Source organism: Delphinapterus leucas, chromosome 8 (assembly GCF_059928025.1).
Source record: "Delphinapterus leucas isolate spDelLeu-1000000601 "Yukka" chromosome 8, BTC_Dleu_Yukka2, whole genome shotgun sequence".
Lineage (NCBI taxonomy): Eukaryota > Metazoa > Chordata > Mammalia > Artiodactyla > Monodontidae > Delphinapterus > Delphinapterus leucas.
This window is the reverse complement of record NC_143136.1, coordinates 112,642,169-112,661,979: the sequence shown is the minus strand read 5'-3', so window position 1 is coordinate 112,661,979 and position 19,811 is coordinate 112,642,169. Positions and strand designations below refer to the sequence as shown.

At 55.3% G+C, this 19,811-nt stretch overlaps 1 protein-coding gene across 1 annotated transcript in view; it reads left to right on the top strand.

Moving 5' to 3' along the window:
* Positions 1-7,069: 7,069 nt before the first annotated feature.
* Positions 7,070-19,811, top strand: part of GLI2 (GLI family zinc finger 2) — a 41,330-nt gene continuing 28,588 nt past the window's right edge. Inside the window, exons 1-2 of the mRNA XM_022565511.2 lie at positions 7,070-7,264; positions 10,574-10,759. Of these exons, the coding sequence (XP_022421219.2) occupies positions 7,183-7,264; positions 10,574-10,759 (268 nt within the window). The 5' untranslated portion in view covers positions 7,070-7,182. The remainder of the gene's footprint in view (positions 7,265-10,573; positions 10,760-19,811) is intronic.

The window sequence follows — 19,811 nt, the reverse complement described above, 5'->3', positions numbered from 1 at the left end:
CGGTGGGCACAGCCCGAGCACCTACTAGGCGCCCAGGAACGCAGCATGCACTTTCCACACTGAGCTCTTTCCCTCTGCCATCCGCCTCATCCTGCCAGCCAGGGGGCGGATAGCACGACTGAGGCCCACAAGCAGGGACAGAGCCGTAATTCACGCCCAGAGTCCAGGCTCTGCCCGCCTGTGTGAGCAGCTCCCCTCCACCTGCGCCCCTGCCCCCAGGGTCCAGCTGAGGCCGTGTCTGCAGAGGGACACCAGGCAGGGCTTGTCAGGGGCAGAAACAGCTGTGGCGGGAGCTTGCCTGTCCGTGCGTACGCTCTTGGGGACGTCAGAGGGCTGAGTCTGCCTTCCCAGAGTCAGAAAGGCGCTCGGCCCCTTACAGCTCTGCAACCTCGGGCGAGGCTCCTAACTGGCCCGAGCCTCGGGTTTCCTCCTCTTTGCAATGGGGGCAATACGACCTGCCTTGCGGAGTTGCTGGACATGCCGCACGCCATTGGCGTCCAGCGAATGTTGACCACGTGTTCAGGAATAGCGTCCCCGGCAGCGCCCACTTAGGCTGGAACGGCAACCGGCCAGCTAGGTCTGCACTTGCTTGGTCCCTTTTCCTCCTTTCTTCGCCCGGCTGGTGGCCTAGCCCTGAAATCTTGTCCGGGGGTCGGCAGGGCCCTCCCAAGAGGGAGGGAGGGAGGGAAACAGGAAAGAACCTGCTAAGGAGAGGCCCTTTGCTGGGCTTGCCTCCAGGGAGGAGGACACACACACACACGTGCACGCATACACACACACACACACACAAACGGAAGGGCCAGCACAGCTGCCCGTGCCGCCCAGCAGCTATGGACAGGATGCCTGCAGGCCAGAGGGTGCACAGGCCCAAGGAGCTACGGATCTGGTCTGCCTTGCGGGAAGCTGGGCCCCTGGATCACTCCGGGCAGGGGAAGGCTGATTAGTCAAGGCTCGCCTTGACAGGCCCTGGCAGTTGCCTAAGACAGAAAAAGTCAGCTGAAACTGGTTGAAACAAACAAACAAATGCATTGGCTCAGAGAACTGAAAAGGCCGAGGGTACCAGCTTCTGGCAAAGCCAGATCCCTCTCCAGGGGCTCAATTCAAAAAACTGGTTCCACAGCGTTCAGCTCTGATGTTTGTGCATCATCTCTGTTCCTGGCCTCTCCCTTCAGGGCCCCCAGTGGCTCCACCCACACAGCAACCTCTGTGGACAGATCATACTTCTTTCCCAAAGATTTCAGCCAAAGGGGCTGTCTGGGGCACATGCCCATCTCTGATGGTGCCCGGGGATATGGAACGTCTGATCGTCAGGGCACAGGCTACATGTCGCCCACCCACAGCAGAAGAAGGGAAGTGGGTCCAACACAGATCGCCCACCCAGCAGCAGATTGGGCTCTGCTGCTCCCCCCAAGATATAACCTTCAAACACACGTTCTTATGCTCTAGCCTTTCCCTGCACTTGCTGCTTCCTTTATTTGCAATGTGCTCATGAGCTCCTATTCATCTTTCAGAGCCCAGCTCAAGGTCACCTCTGAGGAACCTTCAGGCAGAGTTAGGGAGTTTGTTCCTCTGCTGGAATCTTTAAACTGATTTGTGTTTGTGCCTCTTCCACTTGGGCTCTGAGCTCCCTACAGGTCGCTGGGAACAGAGCAAGGGCTTGGGGTAATTTTCTTGGGAAGATTAACAAATATGGGAAGAAACAGTTGATAGAGTCAGGCTCAGATGAACTCAGAGCTGGACCGAAGGGTAGAAGGCAATGCATAAAGGTAGTGTCCAAACCAAGCAGCCTGCAGAAAGGCTGACTTTGCCGGTCCGGTTGACTGAGGCCTGCAAGCGTGTGAGTGTGCACACGTGTGTGCCTACAGCCCGGGAGAATGTGACCATCTTTTAAAATGAGCTCACACATCTGGTCCCTCCTCCCATCCTCAAGGTCCCTTCCTTGAGTCTCTGCCCAGTTGCCAGAATTCAAGGCCTGGATGGGCCACGGCTAAGACCAGGGTCGGGATCCCCGCAGCCCACAGCGTGGAAATGGAAGAAGAAAGGGAGGCTGTGGCTGAGGGGTGGCCTGAAGCAGCAGCTCCGATTTCACAGCATCTGCCTTGCCTGGTAGGTCCGATGGCACTGTTCTTGGTTCCCCAGCACTGATAGCACCGCCTGTGTGGGGACTGTCTGTCAGGCGGGATGGGGCAAACGTCCAAGAAAGAGCAGCTCTGGTCCCTGAAGGACCAGCCTTGAAGGGTGGCTGCGTTGCTGTGATTTCAGGGCTGCTGGGAAGGCCCCTGGTCCCTCGGATGCATTCCTAATGCTTCAAATTCTGCCATTTGAGATTCATTCCTTCGGCTTTGTTTGGTCTGTTAAAATGATAGTCTCCTGGAACATTTGTGACCCTGGAGCCTATCAGTCCTTCACAACACAGTGTGAGGGAGAGGCTCCCTCTCCCTCCTGAAAGCTGACTTGATTGTGCGTGGTGATGGGATGGGAGTGGGGGTGAGGATAGAGGGAGCTGGAGCGGGGCGGGGGATGGGGGGGTAAGTTCTTTTCTTCCCCGGTGCCACCGCCACCTCCCTGATCCTGCACCCGCCAGAGCCCCGCTCGCTCACAAAACGTCGCAGTCATCAAGAGCACCCACTTCTCTGCCAGGGGACGGGCCCAGGTACAGGCTCGGGTCCAGACCCGCCTGGATTGGTTGTAGTTCCGATACTTGCTCTCTGAGTGACCTTCGGCAAGGGACCTAGCCTTTCTGAGAGTGTTCTCATCTGTAAAATGGGCATAAGGTGCCTACTTTGTGGATTTTTAAATTTAGATTAGTAAACGAAATACATGCATGTGACCCCGTGGCAGCTGGCACCCAGTCTTACAGAAATGCCAGGTCAGGGCACAGCTGAGCGGTGCCATGCAGAGGGGACATCTAAGGAGGCTTCCCAGAGGAGGTGTCTCAACAGTCGTCTGTAGCTGTGTTAATGGGCCTGTTGTCTTGGGTCCCGCAGGCCCAGGTCAGCAGACACTGCGCACCCTGAGCTGGCTTGTTGCTGAAAAGGGAGGGAAGGGGCTTAGTGCTGTGAACCCCCTACCATGTGCCCAGAGCTGGTCTTTGTCTACCACCTGGAGAGGCACCAGAGAGGAACAGCATCCTGGCTGCGGCCACCCAGCTAAGTGGGAAGGATCGGGGTTGGCCCTGTCCCACTGCTTCCGGACGCCGACCTCGGTCCTCCTGGACAGGCTCCAGAACCCAGCTGTGCTCTGCGTTGCCAGGACTCACCTTTGCTTCTGTCCCCCCGGGAGGCTCTGCTGGCCCAGACCCCACTCCCAGGCCTGGCACCGGAAGGGCAGGGGCTGTTCTGTGCACCCTTTCATCAGCTCTGTTGTTACCTAACCCACCTCACGGCCATCCCCTGTCGAATCTGCTTAGGGGCAGGCAGTGGCCTCTCCGAGCTTCCTGCTGTGTCACACCAAGGGGACAAGGAGTCCTCGACTGTTCCCTGTTGGGGCAGGGAGAGCCTGGGCTGAGGGCGGCACCGTCCCGACAGTGAGGCAGCTTGGGTTGAGTCCCGGCCTGCGTCTCTGGCCACACGGCTTGTGGGGTGACCTCCATCTCTGGACCCAGAGCCCTCGTGGGTGAGGTGCATTGTTGGTGCCAGAGTTTTCACGTCTCCTCTCGGCGGCCATCAGGCTGGCCATCATCACGGGCTGCTGTTCTGAAGTCAGCATCCCTGTGGGGAGGGGCGTGGCCTGGAAGAACCTTGAGCTCCTCTCCGTTTCCTTGGAGAATAATGTGATGGGAAGGGGATAACAGAGGTCACTCTCCTCCAAAGGGTGGTAGCAGAGGTGTAGAGATAAAAGTCCCAGCTTCTCAGCATGGGGACTCGGCCCCCACCTGCCACCTCCGGGCCCAGCTGCTGAGGCTGCACTGATTCCGGCCCTGCCAGGCAGCCCCACAGCGGGGTGCACGTTGCCACGACAAGACCCCCTCCAGCCTCCTGTTTGGCCGGTGGGATGGGAGTCACCTTGGACAGACCAGGGCCACCGTGTACCCTCCATGTGTTCCTTTAAATCCCTACATAATCACTGGCTTGTCTTGTGGGGCCTTAGCTGTGGTCCTTGCGCCCCACAGGGTGACGTGTTGCTAGGGAGGCCTGGCCAGGCCACTTAGGGCCACCAGTTTCAGTAACGCCAGGCTGCCCTGCCCTCGAACCTGGCCAGCATCTTGTGGGCCCTGAAACCTACCCTGCCTTGAGTGCCCAGTGGTGGACCAAGGCTCTCGGGACAGGAGACGCATCGCTTACTCACTCTTCTCCCCTGTGGCCTCTGTGGCCCAAAGCGGAGCCACTGCTTTGGTCCCTGGCACTCAGTGCAGTTTCCTCACAGGTGGCCTGGCCTCTAATGGCAGCTTGTGAGTGAGGATAGGATAGCTGGAGGCTGTGACTGATGTTCACAGATGTGTCACCATCACTGGCTCTGAAGATACCTCTGAACACCTGCGAGATAACAGTTGCCTGCCAGATGCTTGATGCAGCAGTGCCTGGGACACGCCTTGCTCCCTGGTTGCCTGGGAAACACGCCTGCCCACCTAAGATGGGAACCATGCCCCCCAGGGGGAGCAGAGACCTCATGTCAGGGGAAGGGGTTTCAGGGAGAGCACCACTGACCACCGGGGTCCCTTGACCGAGGCTTGCAGGGAAGAGAAGGAATTGCCCTGACGAGGTATAGGGTACAGGTAGGCCAAGAATTGGCATGGCTGAAGACACCACAGCGTGGAAGTGCCCCGGCAGGCTCATTGGATCAGCACATCCGTTGCAATTACATCTGCAAAAGCTCGAAAATAAAGTAGCAGAATGCATACACCCAGGCCTGTAGAGCGGCCTCTGAGCACGGAGCTTGTGTAACCCAGATGTTAAGGCATCTGGATGTCACCTGTTTGGGTCCTGGTTCGCACTGTGTCATAAGCACAGTTTTCATGCCCTGTTGCACATAATCAGTAATGAGCTCTGGCGTGCTCCAGCCCATGGACAAGTCATGCCCTCTCTGAAGTAACCGGTTCTCACAGCACTTTTTCACACACCCAACGTCAAGGTTTTGAGGGCTTCCCAGGCACATCTGGGTTTTGCCCTCAAAGTGCAGTACTAATGCTGTAATAACAGCTCTCGCTTGTTGACTGGCGGCTGTGTCTCAGGCACCATTTGGGGGAATTTCATCCTCCTGGCAACCCTAGGAAATGGGCACTGTTGTTATCCCCATTTTACAGATGAGGAAACTGAGGCTTGGTGAGGTTAAGTTACTTGCTCAGAGTAACTGAGCTGATGAAGGCTAAGGTTCTTTTTTAAAATTTTTATTGAAATATAGTTCATTTACAATGTTCTGTCAGTTTCAGGTGTACAGCAAAGTGACTCAGTTATATATATATATATATTCTTTTTTTTTAGATTCTTTTTCATTATAGGTTATTACAAGATATTGAGTATAGTTCCCTGTGCTAGACACTGGGTCCTTGTTGTTTATCTATTTTATGTATAGTAGAGTGTATCTGTTAATCCCAAACTCCTAATTTATCCTTCCCCTTACTTCTCCTCTTTGGTAACCATAAGTTTGTTTTCTATGTCTGTGAGTCTATTTCTATTTTGTAAATAAGCTTATTTGTATCATTTCTTTAGATTTCAAATTTAAGTGACATCATATGGTATTTGTCTTTGTCTGACTTACTTCACTTAGTATGATAATCTCTAGGTCCATTCATGTTGCCGCAAATGGAATTATTTCATTATTTTTTATGACTGACTAATATTCCGTTTTATATATGTACCACATCTGCTTTATCCATTCATCTGTCAATGGACATTTAGGTTGCTTCCATGTCCTGGCTGTTGTAAGTAGTGCTGCTATGAATATTGGGGTGCATGTACCTTTTCAAATTAGTGTTTTCTCTGGATATATGCCCAGGAGTGGGATCGCTGGGTCATATGGTAGCTCTGTTTTTAGTTTTTTAAGGAACCTCCATACTGTTCTCCATAGTGACTGAGATTCTAATGCAGGTTGGTCTGATTTGAACACATATTCTTTGCACTGTGTCAAGTCACAGAGAGGCCCCTATTTTCTGAAAAATCGAAAATGAAATCTTTAGATTTGGTTCCAGTGACTTAGTTGTGCTTTCACAGCAGCTTTCCCCAGTCTGATATTTACTTTAATATGGGCAAGTTTTGGAGTAGATGACCTCAAAATACCCCTGTAACTAACATGCTAACAGCTGCTTGGAGGCCCCCGGGGAGCAGGCCTGTCCTTTTGTTGAGCTGAGCAGGGCTGACCATAGAAATGGGCCGCGGCCACACCAGCCCTAGCCCAGGGGACCACGCCAGCTGCGTGCCCGATGGTCAGTGGGCGTCAGAGAAGGGATACTCTGGGAACATGAGAAGGAGTTCCATGTAAGGCAAGCTGGAATGATATTCCAAAATTTTCATGACGGCTCAGCGTTTCCAAACGCTCCTTGAACCCTGATCTTTTCTTTTACAGCCGATCCCATGGCTGAGTGCTTCACTGCAGGGATTGTCCCACGGAAGCCCCAAATTCTCCATCTTTCAGGGCACCTCCTGATTTCTCTTTTCCTCAGTTCTGTTAGGAAGATGAGCTCTTTGTATCTTCCCCCTCGTGTTAGTATTTTCATGGCCTGTTTTTCATACCTGTTGGTAGGATGCGGGCATTCGTCCATTTCGGAGACTTACTTGTTAATGCGTCTGGTCCTGAGCAGGCACTGGGGAAGCAGTGGTGACAACTCGCCATGAGAGGTGTGTGGACTGCCGAGCTTGTGGTCCAGCAAATCCAGCTCTGTGTGTGCAGAATTCCATCACCAACATGAGACGGGTGGGTGGGCTGCTGCACCAGCCCCGGGAGCTTTCCACCTGCATTTCCTGGCTAGTGTATGAGATTTGAGACTCTGTATGAGGGTGACCAGGGGATGTTGGCAAATAAATAAAGGTGCAGCCGCCCGTTTGGTTCTGCTCCTTAACGGGGTTCCCTGGGCATCCTCCTGGGTGGGCCACACCTTCTTAAAACGTTCCCCTTTGTCTCTGCAGGCCTCCCGCCCTGAGTGGCAGCCCGGTCATCTCGGATATCTCATTGATCCGACTTTCCCCACACCCTGCCGGCCCTGGGGAGTCCCCCTTCAACGCCCCACACCCATACGTGAGCTCCCACATGGAGCAGTACCTCTGCGCTGTGCACGGCAGCCCCACGCACCCCGCCATCTCTGCGGCCAGGGGCCTCAGCCCTGCGGACGGTGAGTAGGGAGGGCCTGGGGCAGCGGGGTCGGGGGAGGGATGCTAACTCTAATGCCGGTCATTCCTCAGCTGCTGTCCGTGGGATGGTCAGTGGCTGGCCTTCCTCCCTGCCCCCCATCAACAGTAGGTCTTTCGATAAATGAGTGGTCCAAGACAAGGGAACCAGGGGTGCATTGGTTTTTGCACTCATTAAAGAACTATTCGTAGGACTTCCCAGGTGGCGCAGTGGTTAAGAATCCGCCTGCTGGTGCAGGGGACACGGGTTCGAGCCCTGGTCCGGGAAGATACCACATGCCACGGAGCACCTAAGCCCGTGCGCCATAACCACTGAGCCTGCGCTCTAGAGCCCGTGAGCCACAGCTACTGGGCCCACGTGCCACAACTACTGAGCCTGTGCTCTAGAGCCCACGAGCGACAACTACTGAGCCCATGTGCCACAACTACTGAGGCTGCGCTCTAGAGCCCACGAGCCACAGCCACTGAGCCTGTGCTCTAGAGCCCATGAGCGACAACTACTGAAGCCCACGTGACTAGAGCCCATGCTCCACAACAAGAGAAGCCACCACAATGAGAAGCCCGTGCACCACAACCAAGAGTAGCCCCCACTCACTGCAACTAGAGAAAGCCTGCACGCAGCAGCGAAGACCCAACGCAGCCAAAAATGAATAATAAATAAATAAATTTATGAAAAAAAGAACTATTCATAAACAGCCTTGGCATGCAAATTACATAATAAGAATGGTGACATCTGTTTATTCATGGAGGTCCTATCTTAGGTGAGAATTACTTGGTTGCAAGATGCCAAAGTCTGCAGAAGCTGGTGTTAAGCAGAGTAGGTGTTGTATCGGGGTGTCTCAGGGCCCCCCCCCAGAGCAGAAAGAAGGCAGAGCTGGGCAGGTTTCTGTCTACATCTCTGGCAGATCAACGCATGGCCTCTAAATGGGACCCCAGCCCCAAGGCTCTGGGGTGACCACCAGTGACTTTGTGTCCCTCCTGAGAGGATACTGAGTGGCCCAGCTCAGTCAGATGGCAACCCTGTTCAATTCATTTGAGACAGAAAAGGGCAGAGTCACAAAGAAAAACCAGACAAGGTGAATGGCTGCAGCCGTGAGACATGAAGATGGCCAGCCAGGATGGGGCCATTCAGAAATGGCCCTTCACCACTGCTCCTGGCCCTGAACTCTGCGTGGGCCCCCGAGTGACCGCGACCAATCCGGGATGCGCCAAAGGGTGTGACACATCCACACAGAGCCCGCGTCTCCCGGGAAGTGGACCGGAGCTCCCCAACCTCTCCCGGCAGTGCAGGCCAGGGTCCAAGACACTGCTCCTGCCTTGAAGTTCACATGTGGTGCAGCGGGCGGTATGGTGCCCTCAGGAAGATACATGCACGTCCTAAGCCCTGAACCCGAGAGCATGGCCTCATGTGGAAAAGGGCTCTCTGCCGACGTGATTAAGTTGGCGATTCTGAGTTGAAGAGATCATCCTGGATTATCCACGTGGGCCTTAAATCCAATGACAAGTGTCCTTATAAGGGACACATAGATAAGAAGACAACGCAAAGATGGGAGTGATGTGGCCACAAGCCAAGGAAGCTGGCAACTCCCAGAAGCTGGAATAGGCAAGCAACAGGTTTTCCCCTAAAGCCTCCAGAGTGGGTGGCCCTGCTGACACCTTGATTTTGGACTTCTGGCCTCAAGACCTGAGGGAGAATAAAAATCCATTTTCACAGCAGTTAGCAGCAAGCCTGTACTAACTTGTTACAGCAGCCCGAGGAAACTAATACACACGGAGATGGGGCGGTCCCCTCGAGGCCTGGGTCAGGGAGGGCCCTGAGAGACGTCTGTAGAAGGGTCGAGGAGCAGAGGCAGGGTCCGCCAGACCAGACTCTGTGTGTGTGTGTGTGTGTGTGTGTGTGTGTGTGTGTGTGTGTGTGTGAGAACAATGGGCCCTCAAGGAAGGCTTCAGCGAAGAGGCACAAGCAAGAAGGGGGAGGGGAGGGCATTTCAGGCACAGGCAGGCCAGGCAGAGGCCGCGGGGCTGCAGGCTAGGGCTGTTCCTAGAGGACAGAGCGGGAGAGGGAGAGGAGGAAGGGGAGGGTGATGGCTTCCACGGACCAGCTGCTTCCTTCTGCCCGGACTGTGTGCATCTCCTTTGACACCTGCCAAGACTAATAGCAGGGAGGCCAATTCCCGGGCTCTGGATTCAAACTCCCTGCTGTGTGGCCTTGGGCAGCATCTTTATCTCTTTAAGTGCCAGAGTCGTCATCTGCTGAGGGGATCAGCTCATGGTGTGATGCTAGTGAAACCAGAGAGTGGATGTTATCCCCTCAGCCCTGTGACTGCACCCACCCAGCGGAACGCCCAGCACAACGTTGGCTGATGATACCTTTCTCTTTTTTTGTGGTACACGGGCCTCTCACTGCTGTGGCCTCTCCCGTTGCGGAGCACAGGCTCCGGACGCGCAGGCTCAGCGGCCATGGCTCACGGGCCCAGCCGCACCGCGGCATGTGGATCTTCCCGGACCGGGGCACGAACCCGCGTCCCCTGCATCGGCAAGCAGACTCTCAACCACTGCGCCACCAGGGAAGCCCTGTCATTTTTAATAGTAATTTGACTGGTGGGTATTATTACCCCCATTTTACAGATGGAAAACTGAGCCAGCTCAGAGAGGTGGCACCTTCTTAATTTTGCACACCTGGTAAAAGCCAGGACCCCTGAGGGGTATGTTTGGTTTCCAAGCCCCCCTTTAACTAACACCACACCCCTGAGTGCCAGGCCCCCTCAAGATACTCTGAAGTTCATCCTCCCGGCCTCTTTGCTAAGCCCCGGCAGGCTGAGTGCGAGACTGGAGGTGGACTGCCCGCCCAGGTTCTGATAGGCGAGGAGCTTTATCTGGCCAGGGCGGGCGAGCGCTCGCCTGCCATCCCACTTCGAGTGCTGGGTGAGTCTGACCTGGCGCCCAGCTGTCTGGCCACCCTGGCACCTCCGACTTCATCTTCTTTTTCCTTTGGAGACTGTGCCGGACCACGGGCCCTGGAGCTCTGGGCATCTGTGGGGCTGGGAGAAGGAAGCAGTTGTTTACGGCTTTGAGCAAGTGGAGGAATGTGCAGGCTGGGATCTGGCTGCCCCATCAGCAGAAACAGCCCCGCCCCAGCCTGACCAGGGACGACAGGGGAGGGGGACCCAGGGACCCAGGGGGGCAGGGGAGGGCTGCAGGGCCCGGAGGGGCCTCCTCGGGCCAGGTGCATGTTTCTCTTCTTTCTGGCCGGGTTCTGACAGTTTCTTCCTCTCCCTCCCTCCTGCCCGCAGTTGCCCATGAACACCTGAAGGAGAGGGGGCTGCTTGGCCTCCCCCCTTCAGGCACCAACCCCTCAGACTATTACCACCAGATGCCCCTCATGGCAGGCCACCCCACGCCATATGGGGACCTGCTGATGCAGAGCGGGGGTGCGGCCAGTGCACCCCATCTCCATGACTACCTCAATCCAGTGGATGGTGAGTGCTGGGCCAGGGTGGGTATGGCGAGCAGGATAGGGGCTGACGGCCCCCCGGAGGCCGAGGAGGGTGCTTGTTGCTCCTTTTGTGGGGGGGGGAGCCCAGTGGAGGAATCTGGGGTTTACCCCAATCCCTGCCATGACTGCTGTCCTTGGGGGACTGCGTCTGAACAACATGCACAAAAACTTAGTGAGTCATCACGGGCCAGGAAGTGCTGTAGGAACTGCAGTCACTCCAGGGAACAAAAGGGACTCATCTCTGCCTTCATGGAACTTACTTACAGCTTAGTGGGGAGAGACGAACAATTCAGGAATGGGGTTAGGAGCACTGGGTGGATGAGGGTGCCATCTTGAAAGAGGAAATCAAGAAATCCTCACTGAGAAGATGATATTCAAGCAAAGAATTGAAAGGGATGAGCCATGCAGAAATAAGCCAAAGAGTGATACAGGCAGGAGAGACAGCAAGTGCAAAGGGCCTGAGGTCGCAGTGGGCCTGCTGGGATCAAGAAAAGCCCGGGAGGCCAGTGTACCTGGTACCCAGTGAGTGAAGGGGCAGTAGGGTAGGGCCAGAGTTCAGGGGCTGGCTGTGCTGGTCGGTCAAGGCTTGGTGAAACTTTGGCTTTCACGCAGAGTGAGGTGGGGCCCGTGGAGGGGGTCGGACAGAGGAGGAATGAGACCTGACTTATTCTTTTTTTTTTTTTTTTTAACATCTTTATTGGGGTATAAATGCTTTACAATGGTGTGTTATTTTCTGCTTTATAACAAAGTGAATCAGTTATACATATACATATGTTCCCATATCTCTTCCCTCTTGCGTCTCCCTCCCTCCCACCCTCCCTATCCCACCCCTCCAGGCGGTCACAAAGCACCGAGCCGGTATCCCTGTGCCATGCGGCTGCTTCCCACTAGCTATCTACCTTACGTTTGTTAGTGTACATATGTCCATGCCTCTCTCTCGCCCTGTCACAGCTCACCCTTCCCCCTCCCCATATCCTCAAGTCCGTTCTCCAGTAGGTTTATGTCTTTATTCCTGTCTTACCCCTAGGTTCTTCATGACATTTTTTTTTCTTAAATTCCATATATATGTGTTAGCATACGGTATTTGTCTTTCTCTTTCTGACTTACTTCACTCTGTATGACAGACTCTAGGTCTATCCACCTCATTACAAATAGCTCAATTTCGTTTCTTTTTATGGCTGAGTAATATTCCATTGTATATATGTGCCACATCTTCTTTATCCATTCATCCGATGATGGGCACTTAGGTTGTTTCCATCTCCGGGCTATTGTAAATAGAGCTGCAGTGAACATTTTGGTACATGACTCTTTTTGAATTTTGGTTTTCTCAGGGTATATGCCCACTAGTGGGATTGCTGGGTCATATGGTAGTTCTATTTGTAGTTTTTTAAGGAACCTCCATACTGTTCTCCATAGTGGCTGAACCAATTCACATTCCCACCAGCAGTGCAAGAGTGTTCACTTTTCTCCACACCCTCTCCAGCATTTATTGTTTCTAGAATTTTTGATGATGGCCATTCTGACTGGTGTGAGATGATATCTCATTGTAGTTTTGATTTGCATGTCTCTAATGATTAATGATGTTGAGCATTCTTTTATGTGTTTGTTGGCATTCTGTATATCTTCTTTGGAGAAATGTCTATTTAGGTCTTCTGCCCATTTTTGGATTGGGTTGTTTGTTTTTTTGTTATTGAGCTGCATGAGCTGTAAATTTTGGAAATTAATCCTTGGTCAGTTGCTTCATTTGCAAATATGTTCTCCCATTCTGAGGATTGTCTTTTGGTCTTGTTTATGGTTTTCTTTGCTGTGCAAAAGCTTTGAAGTTTCATTAGGTCCCATTTGTTTATTTTTGTTTTTATTTCCATTACTCTAGGAGGTGGGTCAGAAAGGATCTTGCTGTGATTTATGTCATAGAGTGTTCTGCCTATGTTTTCCTCTAAGAGTTTGATAGTTTCTGGCCTTACATTTAGGTCTTTAAGCCATTTTGAGCTTATTTTTGTGTATGGTGTTAGGGAGTGATCTAATCTCATACTTTTACATGTACCTGTCCAGTTTTCCCAGCACCACTTATTGAAGAGGCTGTCCTTTCTCCACTGTACATTCCTGCCTCCTTTATCAAATATAAGGTGACCATATGTGCGTGGGTTTATCTCTGGGCTTTCTATCCTGTTCCATTGATCTATCTTTCTGTTTTTGTGCCAGTACCATACTGTCTTGATTACTGTAGCTTTGTAGTATAGTCTGAAGTCAGGGAGCCTGACTCCTCCAGCTCTGTTTTTCGTTCTCAAGATTGCTTTGGCTATTCGGGGTCTTTTGTGTTTCCATACAAATTGTGAAATTTTTGTTCTAGTTCTGTGAAAAATGCTAGTGGTAGTTTGATAGGGATTGCATTGAATCTATAGATTGCTTTGGGTAGTAGAGTCATTTTCACAATGTTCATTCTTCCAATCCAAGAACATGGTATATCTCTCCATCTATTTGTATCATCTTTAATTTCCTTCATCAATGTCTTATAATTTTCTGCATACAAGACCTGACTTATTCTTAAAAGGAATTCCATTCTGGCTGCTGGTCGGAGAACAGCTTTAGGGGCAAGGTGGAAGCAGGCCGTCCAGCTGGCAGAGGTGGGAGGAGCGGTCATGTTTCAGATGGATTTTGAAGGAAGAGCCACAAGATTTGTTCCTAGATGGGATGTTGAATCAGGGAGGAAGAAGGGCATTGAGGACAACACTGGGGCCTCAGGCCTGAGTAGTTGGAGAACAGAGTTGTCAGTAACTGAGCCGGGGCCTGCAGGCTGGGCACGTTTGGGGGCATGGCCAGTCGGGCGTTCTGGGGAGATGAGGTGCCTGGTGCCCATGAGGTACCAAGTCCCCCGCCCACCCCCAGCCATCCTCACAGCTGCTTTTACAGGGGCAACTGCACCCTAACCACGAGCCAGCCCCTGGGGTCAGATGGAGCCGCCTCCCCAGTGAGTGCTGCTCCACCTGCCGGTCCTGGAGCTCATCCCAGAGACCCCCAGGGATCCAGGCCAGGCAGCGGGGCTGGAAGCCACAGCGAGGGGCCGGCAGGCGGCTCCTGCAGATTTATCCTCCTCAAGCTCTTTTTCACTCCCTGGTGGCAGGGAGCAGACAGAGACCTGCAGGAGACCTGCTGGGTTGCAGGCAGTCCCGTGGGGCCAGGCAGGGCTGCAAGACTTGGGGGGGCCCCTGCACCCCTCAGCCACCTCCTGTCCCCCAGTCCTCCGCCCTGGGCGTCCAGTCCACACCAGCCACTGCAACTCCACCTTATCGGCTGGATCAAAGCCAAGCCCCTCCTTTCCTAAGGCCTGGCTGAGATCTCACCTCCTCCAGGAAGTCCCTCTGGATGCCCCCTCCCTCCCCTCCTTTCCTTGTGACCAACCAGGATTCTTGACCTCCTCTATCAATAGGAATTGACTAGAGGCCAGACAAGAAATTCAGGCAAGGCTTTATGGGGGCTCCTGCTGCAGCTGGGTGGGGGGAGGGCGAAAACAACTAACAAGTTTCCCTTGCTCGTTCGCTCCCTGAGGTGGGGCCAGCTGGTTCCTTATATGGGGTGAGGATGGGGGTGTGTTGGGGGGGAGGGTTGGCTTAGGTGCTCTGCCCACCCCTTTGGTGGTGCTGAGTGCAGGGGGCATGCGCAGTACATGCTTTTGCTCCAGGCCCCTCAGAAGTGGCAGTTGGGTTTTTGGTCTTTCTGTATCTTGTTGTCCATAATTTGCCCCAACTGCGCATATACACAAGTTGTTTTTAGTCCCTTGTAGATTCTCTGTATTTTGTTGCTCAAGAAGATGTTTGCCCAGGTGCAAGCACTGCGGCAAAGGGTCCCAGGTCCCACCTGTCTCACCGTCTCTCTGCCCTGCTCACCTCACGCTTACAGGGGCCACCTCGAGTGGTCCCTAAGCACCACTCCCCTGCAGCGTTCCCTGCCCTCCCCCACAGGAGTGTCACTGGGGAGGAGCATGGCAGTCCTCCCAATGCCAGCTCTGTGGGTTTTGTCCCATGTGACCCTCAGCCTGCCCTGAAGGGAACCCACAGCACGACCAAACGATGCCACCAGAATCTGGTCCCTGGGTCTGTCTCGCCCCTGTGTCTTCCCCAGGATGGGCACACAGTGTAGGGGTGCAGTGAGGCCTCTCGGCCCCCTGAGTGCATAAATCTACATGCTTTTGTCTCTCCTCCCCATAACAGCCCTGCAGGTGCCCCCCACAGGGAGCGGGAGGGCCCTGGGAGGACACGTGCGCTTGCTACTCAGACAACAGCGACATATGCCCAACACAACAGGGCATAAAGTTTGCTGCCATTGTCCAAACGTCAGATTCTCCAAGTGATGTCTGCCTTCCAAGGCCTTGGTCTGGGTGGCACCAGGCCAGCTGGGCAGACACAGAGAAGCCACGGCCGAGGGGTCTGGTCAGGCAGGTGTCCCCAGGGGGCGGGAGAGGCCGAGTTAGCACATGTGAGCGCCCGCTGTGTGCACATGTGAGAGCATCCAAGTGAGGTCTGCCTGTGTGCCATGCCTTTATGCACACTCCCCAGGTGACTCCCCTCAGCCCCCTTCCGAGGCCAGAATTACCGTCCCTGCCGTAAGATGGGCTCCCTGGGGTTCCCAGCATCCAGGGAGTTGCCCAGGCCGCAAGTCAGGGTTCCAGGCCCCGCTCCGCCTGTCACCAGCATCACGGGCTCTCCCTCATGCACACCGCCCCAGGCAGCACAGCACATCTGAGGGGCCCCGTGAGCCATGGCCTCGGGGAGAGCCCAGTGGGCAGAGCAGCTGGGCTGGAGCCAGCGTGCTGCAGGGATGGTGGTGCTGCGGGCAGGTCTAGGCCACGCCAGCTTGAGCTGCGTCCTCTCTGGGACAGCTGGTGCTGCTGGGACCCGGTGGGGACTGGACGGTGATGCCCTGCATGCTGTGTGAGCGTGGCTCAGTGCCAGGTTTACAGTCAGTGCTGCATGCGTGCTGGTTTCCATCTCTTTCCACCAGTATCCTTGCCCTCTTTCAAATCTACCACCTTCTGCAGGGTTTTGTCTGCCGATTGTCAGCACCACCGTCCACCCCATGTTTGGGCCCCATGCCACACCTCCTCCTGGACATCTTTTCCTCACCACCAGCCCACCCCCCCCAGGCCAGCCCACCCGAGACCTGCCAAGTCTGCCTTCGCAGCACCCCCGCCGGCCGTCCAGTCCTGTGCCAGCCAGCTCCCAGCTCAGCCTCCCTCCGCCCCTCCCATCACCCTCGGGGTGAAACCCAGACTCCACATGGCCAGCGGCCTTCCCTCCAGCCTGTCTCTCCCCATCTGCGCCCCTGCACCTGTCCACCATCCCCGCAGGCTGTCCTCGTTCCGTCCTGCACCGGGTCCCAGGACTCAGGTCAGCCAGCACTTCTCCCGGGCCACCGCCCGCATCAGCTCCCCTTGGGCTCTGCATCTCCCTCCGCCCACCTGCAGGACCCGAGGGGCCCCAGCTGTAACTGGCTGGCCCTCTGTCTTCACAAACCCAGAGCCCCACAGGTCCAGGAGCACCTGCCAAGGAGCAGGGCTCTGTGTGGGGGGAGGGAGGGAGGGAACGGCAGTCACAAAAGAACCTGGGGTAGAAACATGCAAACGAATCCGAAGAAACTGCGAGGCCAGCAGCTGTCGGCCTGCAGGGAGCCTGGACGGGGACAGGCAGCTTTGCTCTGGGGCGCTCTACGTTTGGCAGCATCTGGGCTGAGCATCTGAGACACGGGGGTCGGGCGGTCGTGAGGAGGTGGGCTCACCAATGGGCGTGGGAGCCGCCCTGATGAATTCAGCACAGCCCCCGACATCCTGTCTCCGCCTTGGTCTTGAGGGTGTGATGGGCTTCAGGTGCAGAGCGGAGCTTCACCACCTCCAGCCTTGGTTTGGACGGACACATGGGTTTCTCGGGCTGAGGTGGGGGTTGGTGGTGACCCGGGGATTTTCACAAACCCCTGTGAACATCAGGAACGGGTGGTTTCTTTTCCTTTGTTCCCCATCACTTACCTCCAAGGAAATCAGAGTGAAGTCCAGCATGAATTCCTGTATTTGCCGTTACTTAGTTTTTTTCCAAACCAGTTTCAGCCAGAACTTTTGCGTCCGCTATTTAAAGTTTTAGGCATTTCTGTGCAGCTCCGATGCCTACGTGGCCCCGAGAGACTCGGGCCCAGGCCTGCGCCCGGCTGAGCCCAGACCTGCCTCTGGGTGTGTGTGTTGGGGGGGTCCCTGGCCCCTCCCCTCCTGTGAACCGTGGGAACTGGGAAGCCCACCAGCTCTGGTGTTTTCGGCTGGTCCCAGCTTCACAGGTCTGGGGAGAGATGCTCCCGGGAAGCCTCTGTCCACCCCATGGAGGTGTGAGTGGGTCTTCCAGTCGAGTTTCTTTGTGCTCAGACTCTCACAGGGAAAGGTGTGCAGGCCTGGGGCCCGGGCAGCGGGGCTCACGGGACCACCTGGGAAAGGGCCCTGAGGCTCTGAGGACATGTGTGTTCACGTGAGGAAGCTGCCCATAAACATGATGGGGGCACGTAAGCTCTCTGCCCGTGCAGGGGCCCTGAGAGTTTGTGCGGAGTTGGGGAGACTCCGTGTGTGTGTCTCTTCGCTCTCTCTTTTTCGTGCGCACACACACACACCCTACCTACATACCGCATACACACCCACACCGTAAACACGCACACACCATACACACGCACACTCACTCTCCTCACTCATTCATGAATGAGGGTATTTACTGAGCACCTACTACGTGCCAGGCATGGTGCCAGGTGCTAGCAACACAGCATTCCAAGCCCCGCTCTCGCGGTTCTCCAGGGGGGCTGCTCTGTGGAAGCTCCCTGTCGCGGCAAAGGACACCTGTCCCGAGGCCGCCCCGCCTACTCAGCCTGTTTCCTCAGCACCTGCACTTCACATTCCAAGAGGAGGCAGAGCCATGGGGGAGAGAACATCCCAGGGGCATGAGTGTCAAGCTGGGGTGTGGAGACCAGGGGCACCCGGCTGTGAGGAGGCCTGGGGAGAGGGTGTCAGGAAGGCCACCCAGGTCCACATCTGGCAGAGCAGTGTCCCCAGCCCACCCGCTGGCAAACCACCAGCAGTTTTACCTTAGCCAAGTGCCACCTACACGATAACTTATTTAGTCTTATATTTTTAACAGACTCACCTTAAAATAGAACTTTATTTTTTTTTCTGAAGTGGGAAACCCCATAATATCTGGGGAAGATGTCCCCGTCTGTGTCTCTGTGATGCCTAAACAATCTCCTTTGGGTCGTGTGTGTGTCCTACACTGGGGAAGATGCCACAGCCTTAGCGGCAGGGCTGGAGTTGGAGGGGTTCTTGCTGAATGGAAAAGCCAAGCCCTCCGTCCCCCGCAGAGCACAAGGCCGGGCTGTGGGCGGGACAAGGGGCATCTCCAGCAGAAGCTGCCCTCCCTCTCCCGGAAGCCTCCTGGCCTCCAGGTGGTCAGTGAAGGCCCATTGCCCCTGTTCTTTAAGGAGGCTGATTTATAGCCAGAAGAGTGAGGAGTGATGTGGCTTTGGAAGGTGATAGATAACCAGTCCGGGAGTCCGAGGTTATTCTGCCTAGTGGTCCTCTAGACAGCAGGGAGGTCACTGCTTGTCACTGGGGCCCTAAAATGGAATTTTCTTGCGTGATGCCGTTGAGTATTGGTGATTTAACGGCGGAGCCGCAGCCACCACCCCACGCCCCACCACGCTGAGGAGCTTGAAATGTTTCCGAGTGAAATGTTGTGTGCTTACAGCCCATATTTCCTACGAGCTGTATATTTTATTGTCGTATTGACACTCATTCCACTCGGATGTCGCCTCCGTTTTGACGCCCGATCCTTATGCTGCCTGCGGGTCCGGGGAGGTCTCAGGAACCAGTTACACTGATCACGCCACTGAGAGGCAGGGGAGCTGACGGAGGGGCTGCCAGAGGCCCCGTTCTGGGAGGGCGTCCGCACCCAGCCTGCCGACAGGAGGGACACGGGGGGCAGGGTGCTGAGGGCAGGCTCAGGCCAAATGGTGTGTCCGGCTCATCTGGCAAGCCAGCCCAGAGTCTCGTGAGACAAGCGTCATGAAGTCACTTTCCAGGTGAGGAGCCTCGAGCCCAGAGCCCTAAGTTTCTTTGTCTCCATCATAGACCTGGGAAATGCGCTTATAGGCCTCAGCCCCACGCCTCTGGGCTCCAAAGCCTTGGTGCTTTCTACTTCCGCGCAAGAGGGGGTGTGAACAGCCAAGTGTGGGCCAGGTCCAGGTCCTCAGGCTGGATTTCCTTAGAGCATCTCCTTAGTGAGTCCAGAAAGTCCGGGCGAGGGGCTGGGCCATGCAGGAATGCTCCCTAAGCAGTGGGGGTCAGGGCTCACAAGCCCTGCCACGAGGCTGCGCCCTGCCGGCCCCGGGGAAGGCGCGTCCCGGCCCCGGGCCCACAGGAGGCCCATCCGGAATGGTGGGCGCTACGCTGCTCGGTAGTCCGTAGTGACCCTGAGGTGGGCACTCTGGGCCCATCTTCTGGGTGAGGAAACAGCCCAGAGAGGTCCAGCAACTCGCCCAAAGACACCCAGTTAGAGCTGGCAGGCAGGGTCAGAACCTGCGTCTGCCTGGGTCCCGGGCCTGTTTCTGTATCTCCTGCCCTTTCCGACTATCCCAGGGCAAGAGATTCCCCCCGCCCCCACGAGCAGTCTGGGGTAACCTGGGGTAACCCTGCTTTGGTGGTGTCTAGTAATCCTGCCCAGAGCCACAGGTACCACTGTCACCTCCCACCAAGATGCTGAGCTCCAGGAGACGGGGCTAAGCATCCTTGCTTGCAGCTCCCCCAGCATCGAGGCCTGTGCCTGGCAAACAGGCTGCTGCAGGAGGGCCTGATGGGTGTGTGAACTAACGTGCGAAGGAGCAAAAGAAAGAACGAGCGGACAAAACAGCATCCAGGTCAGGTGGCGTCTGGCGTTTGCCCAGGTGAGGGCAGACAGGTGGCTGGTCACCCAGCGGCTGTCGGCTCTCAGAAAGGGGGCATCCACAGATGAATGGACATGACG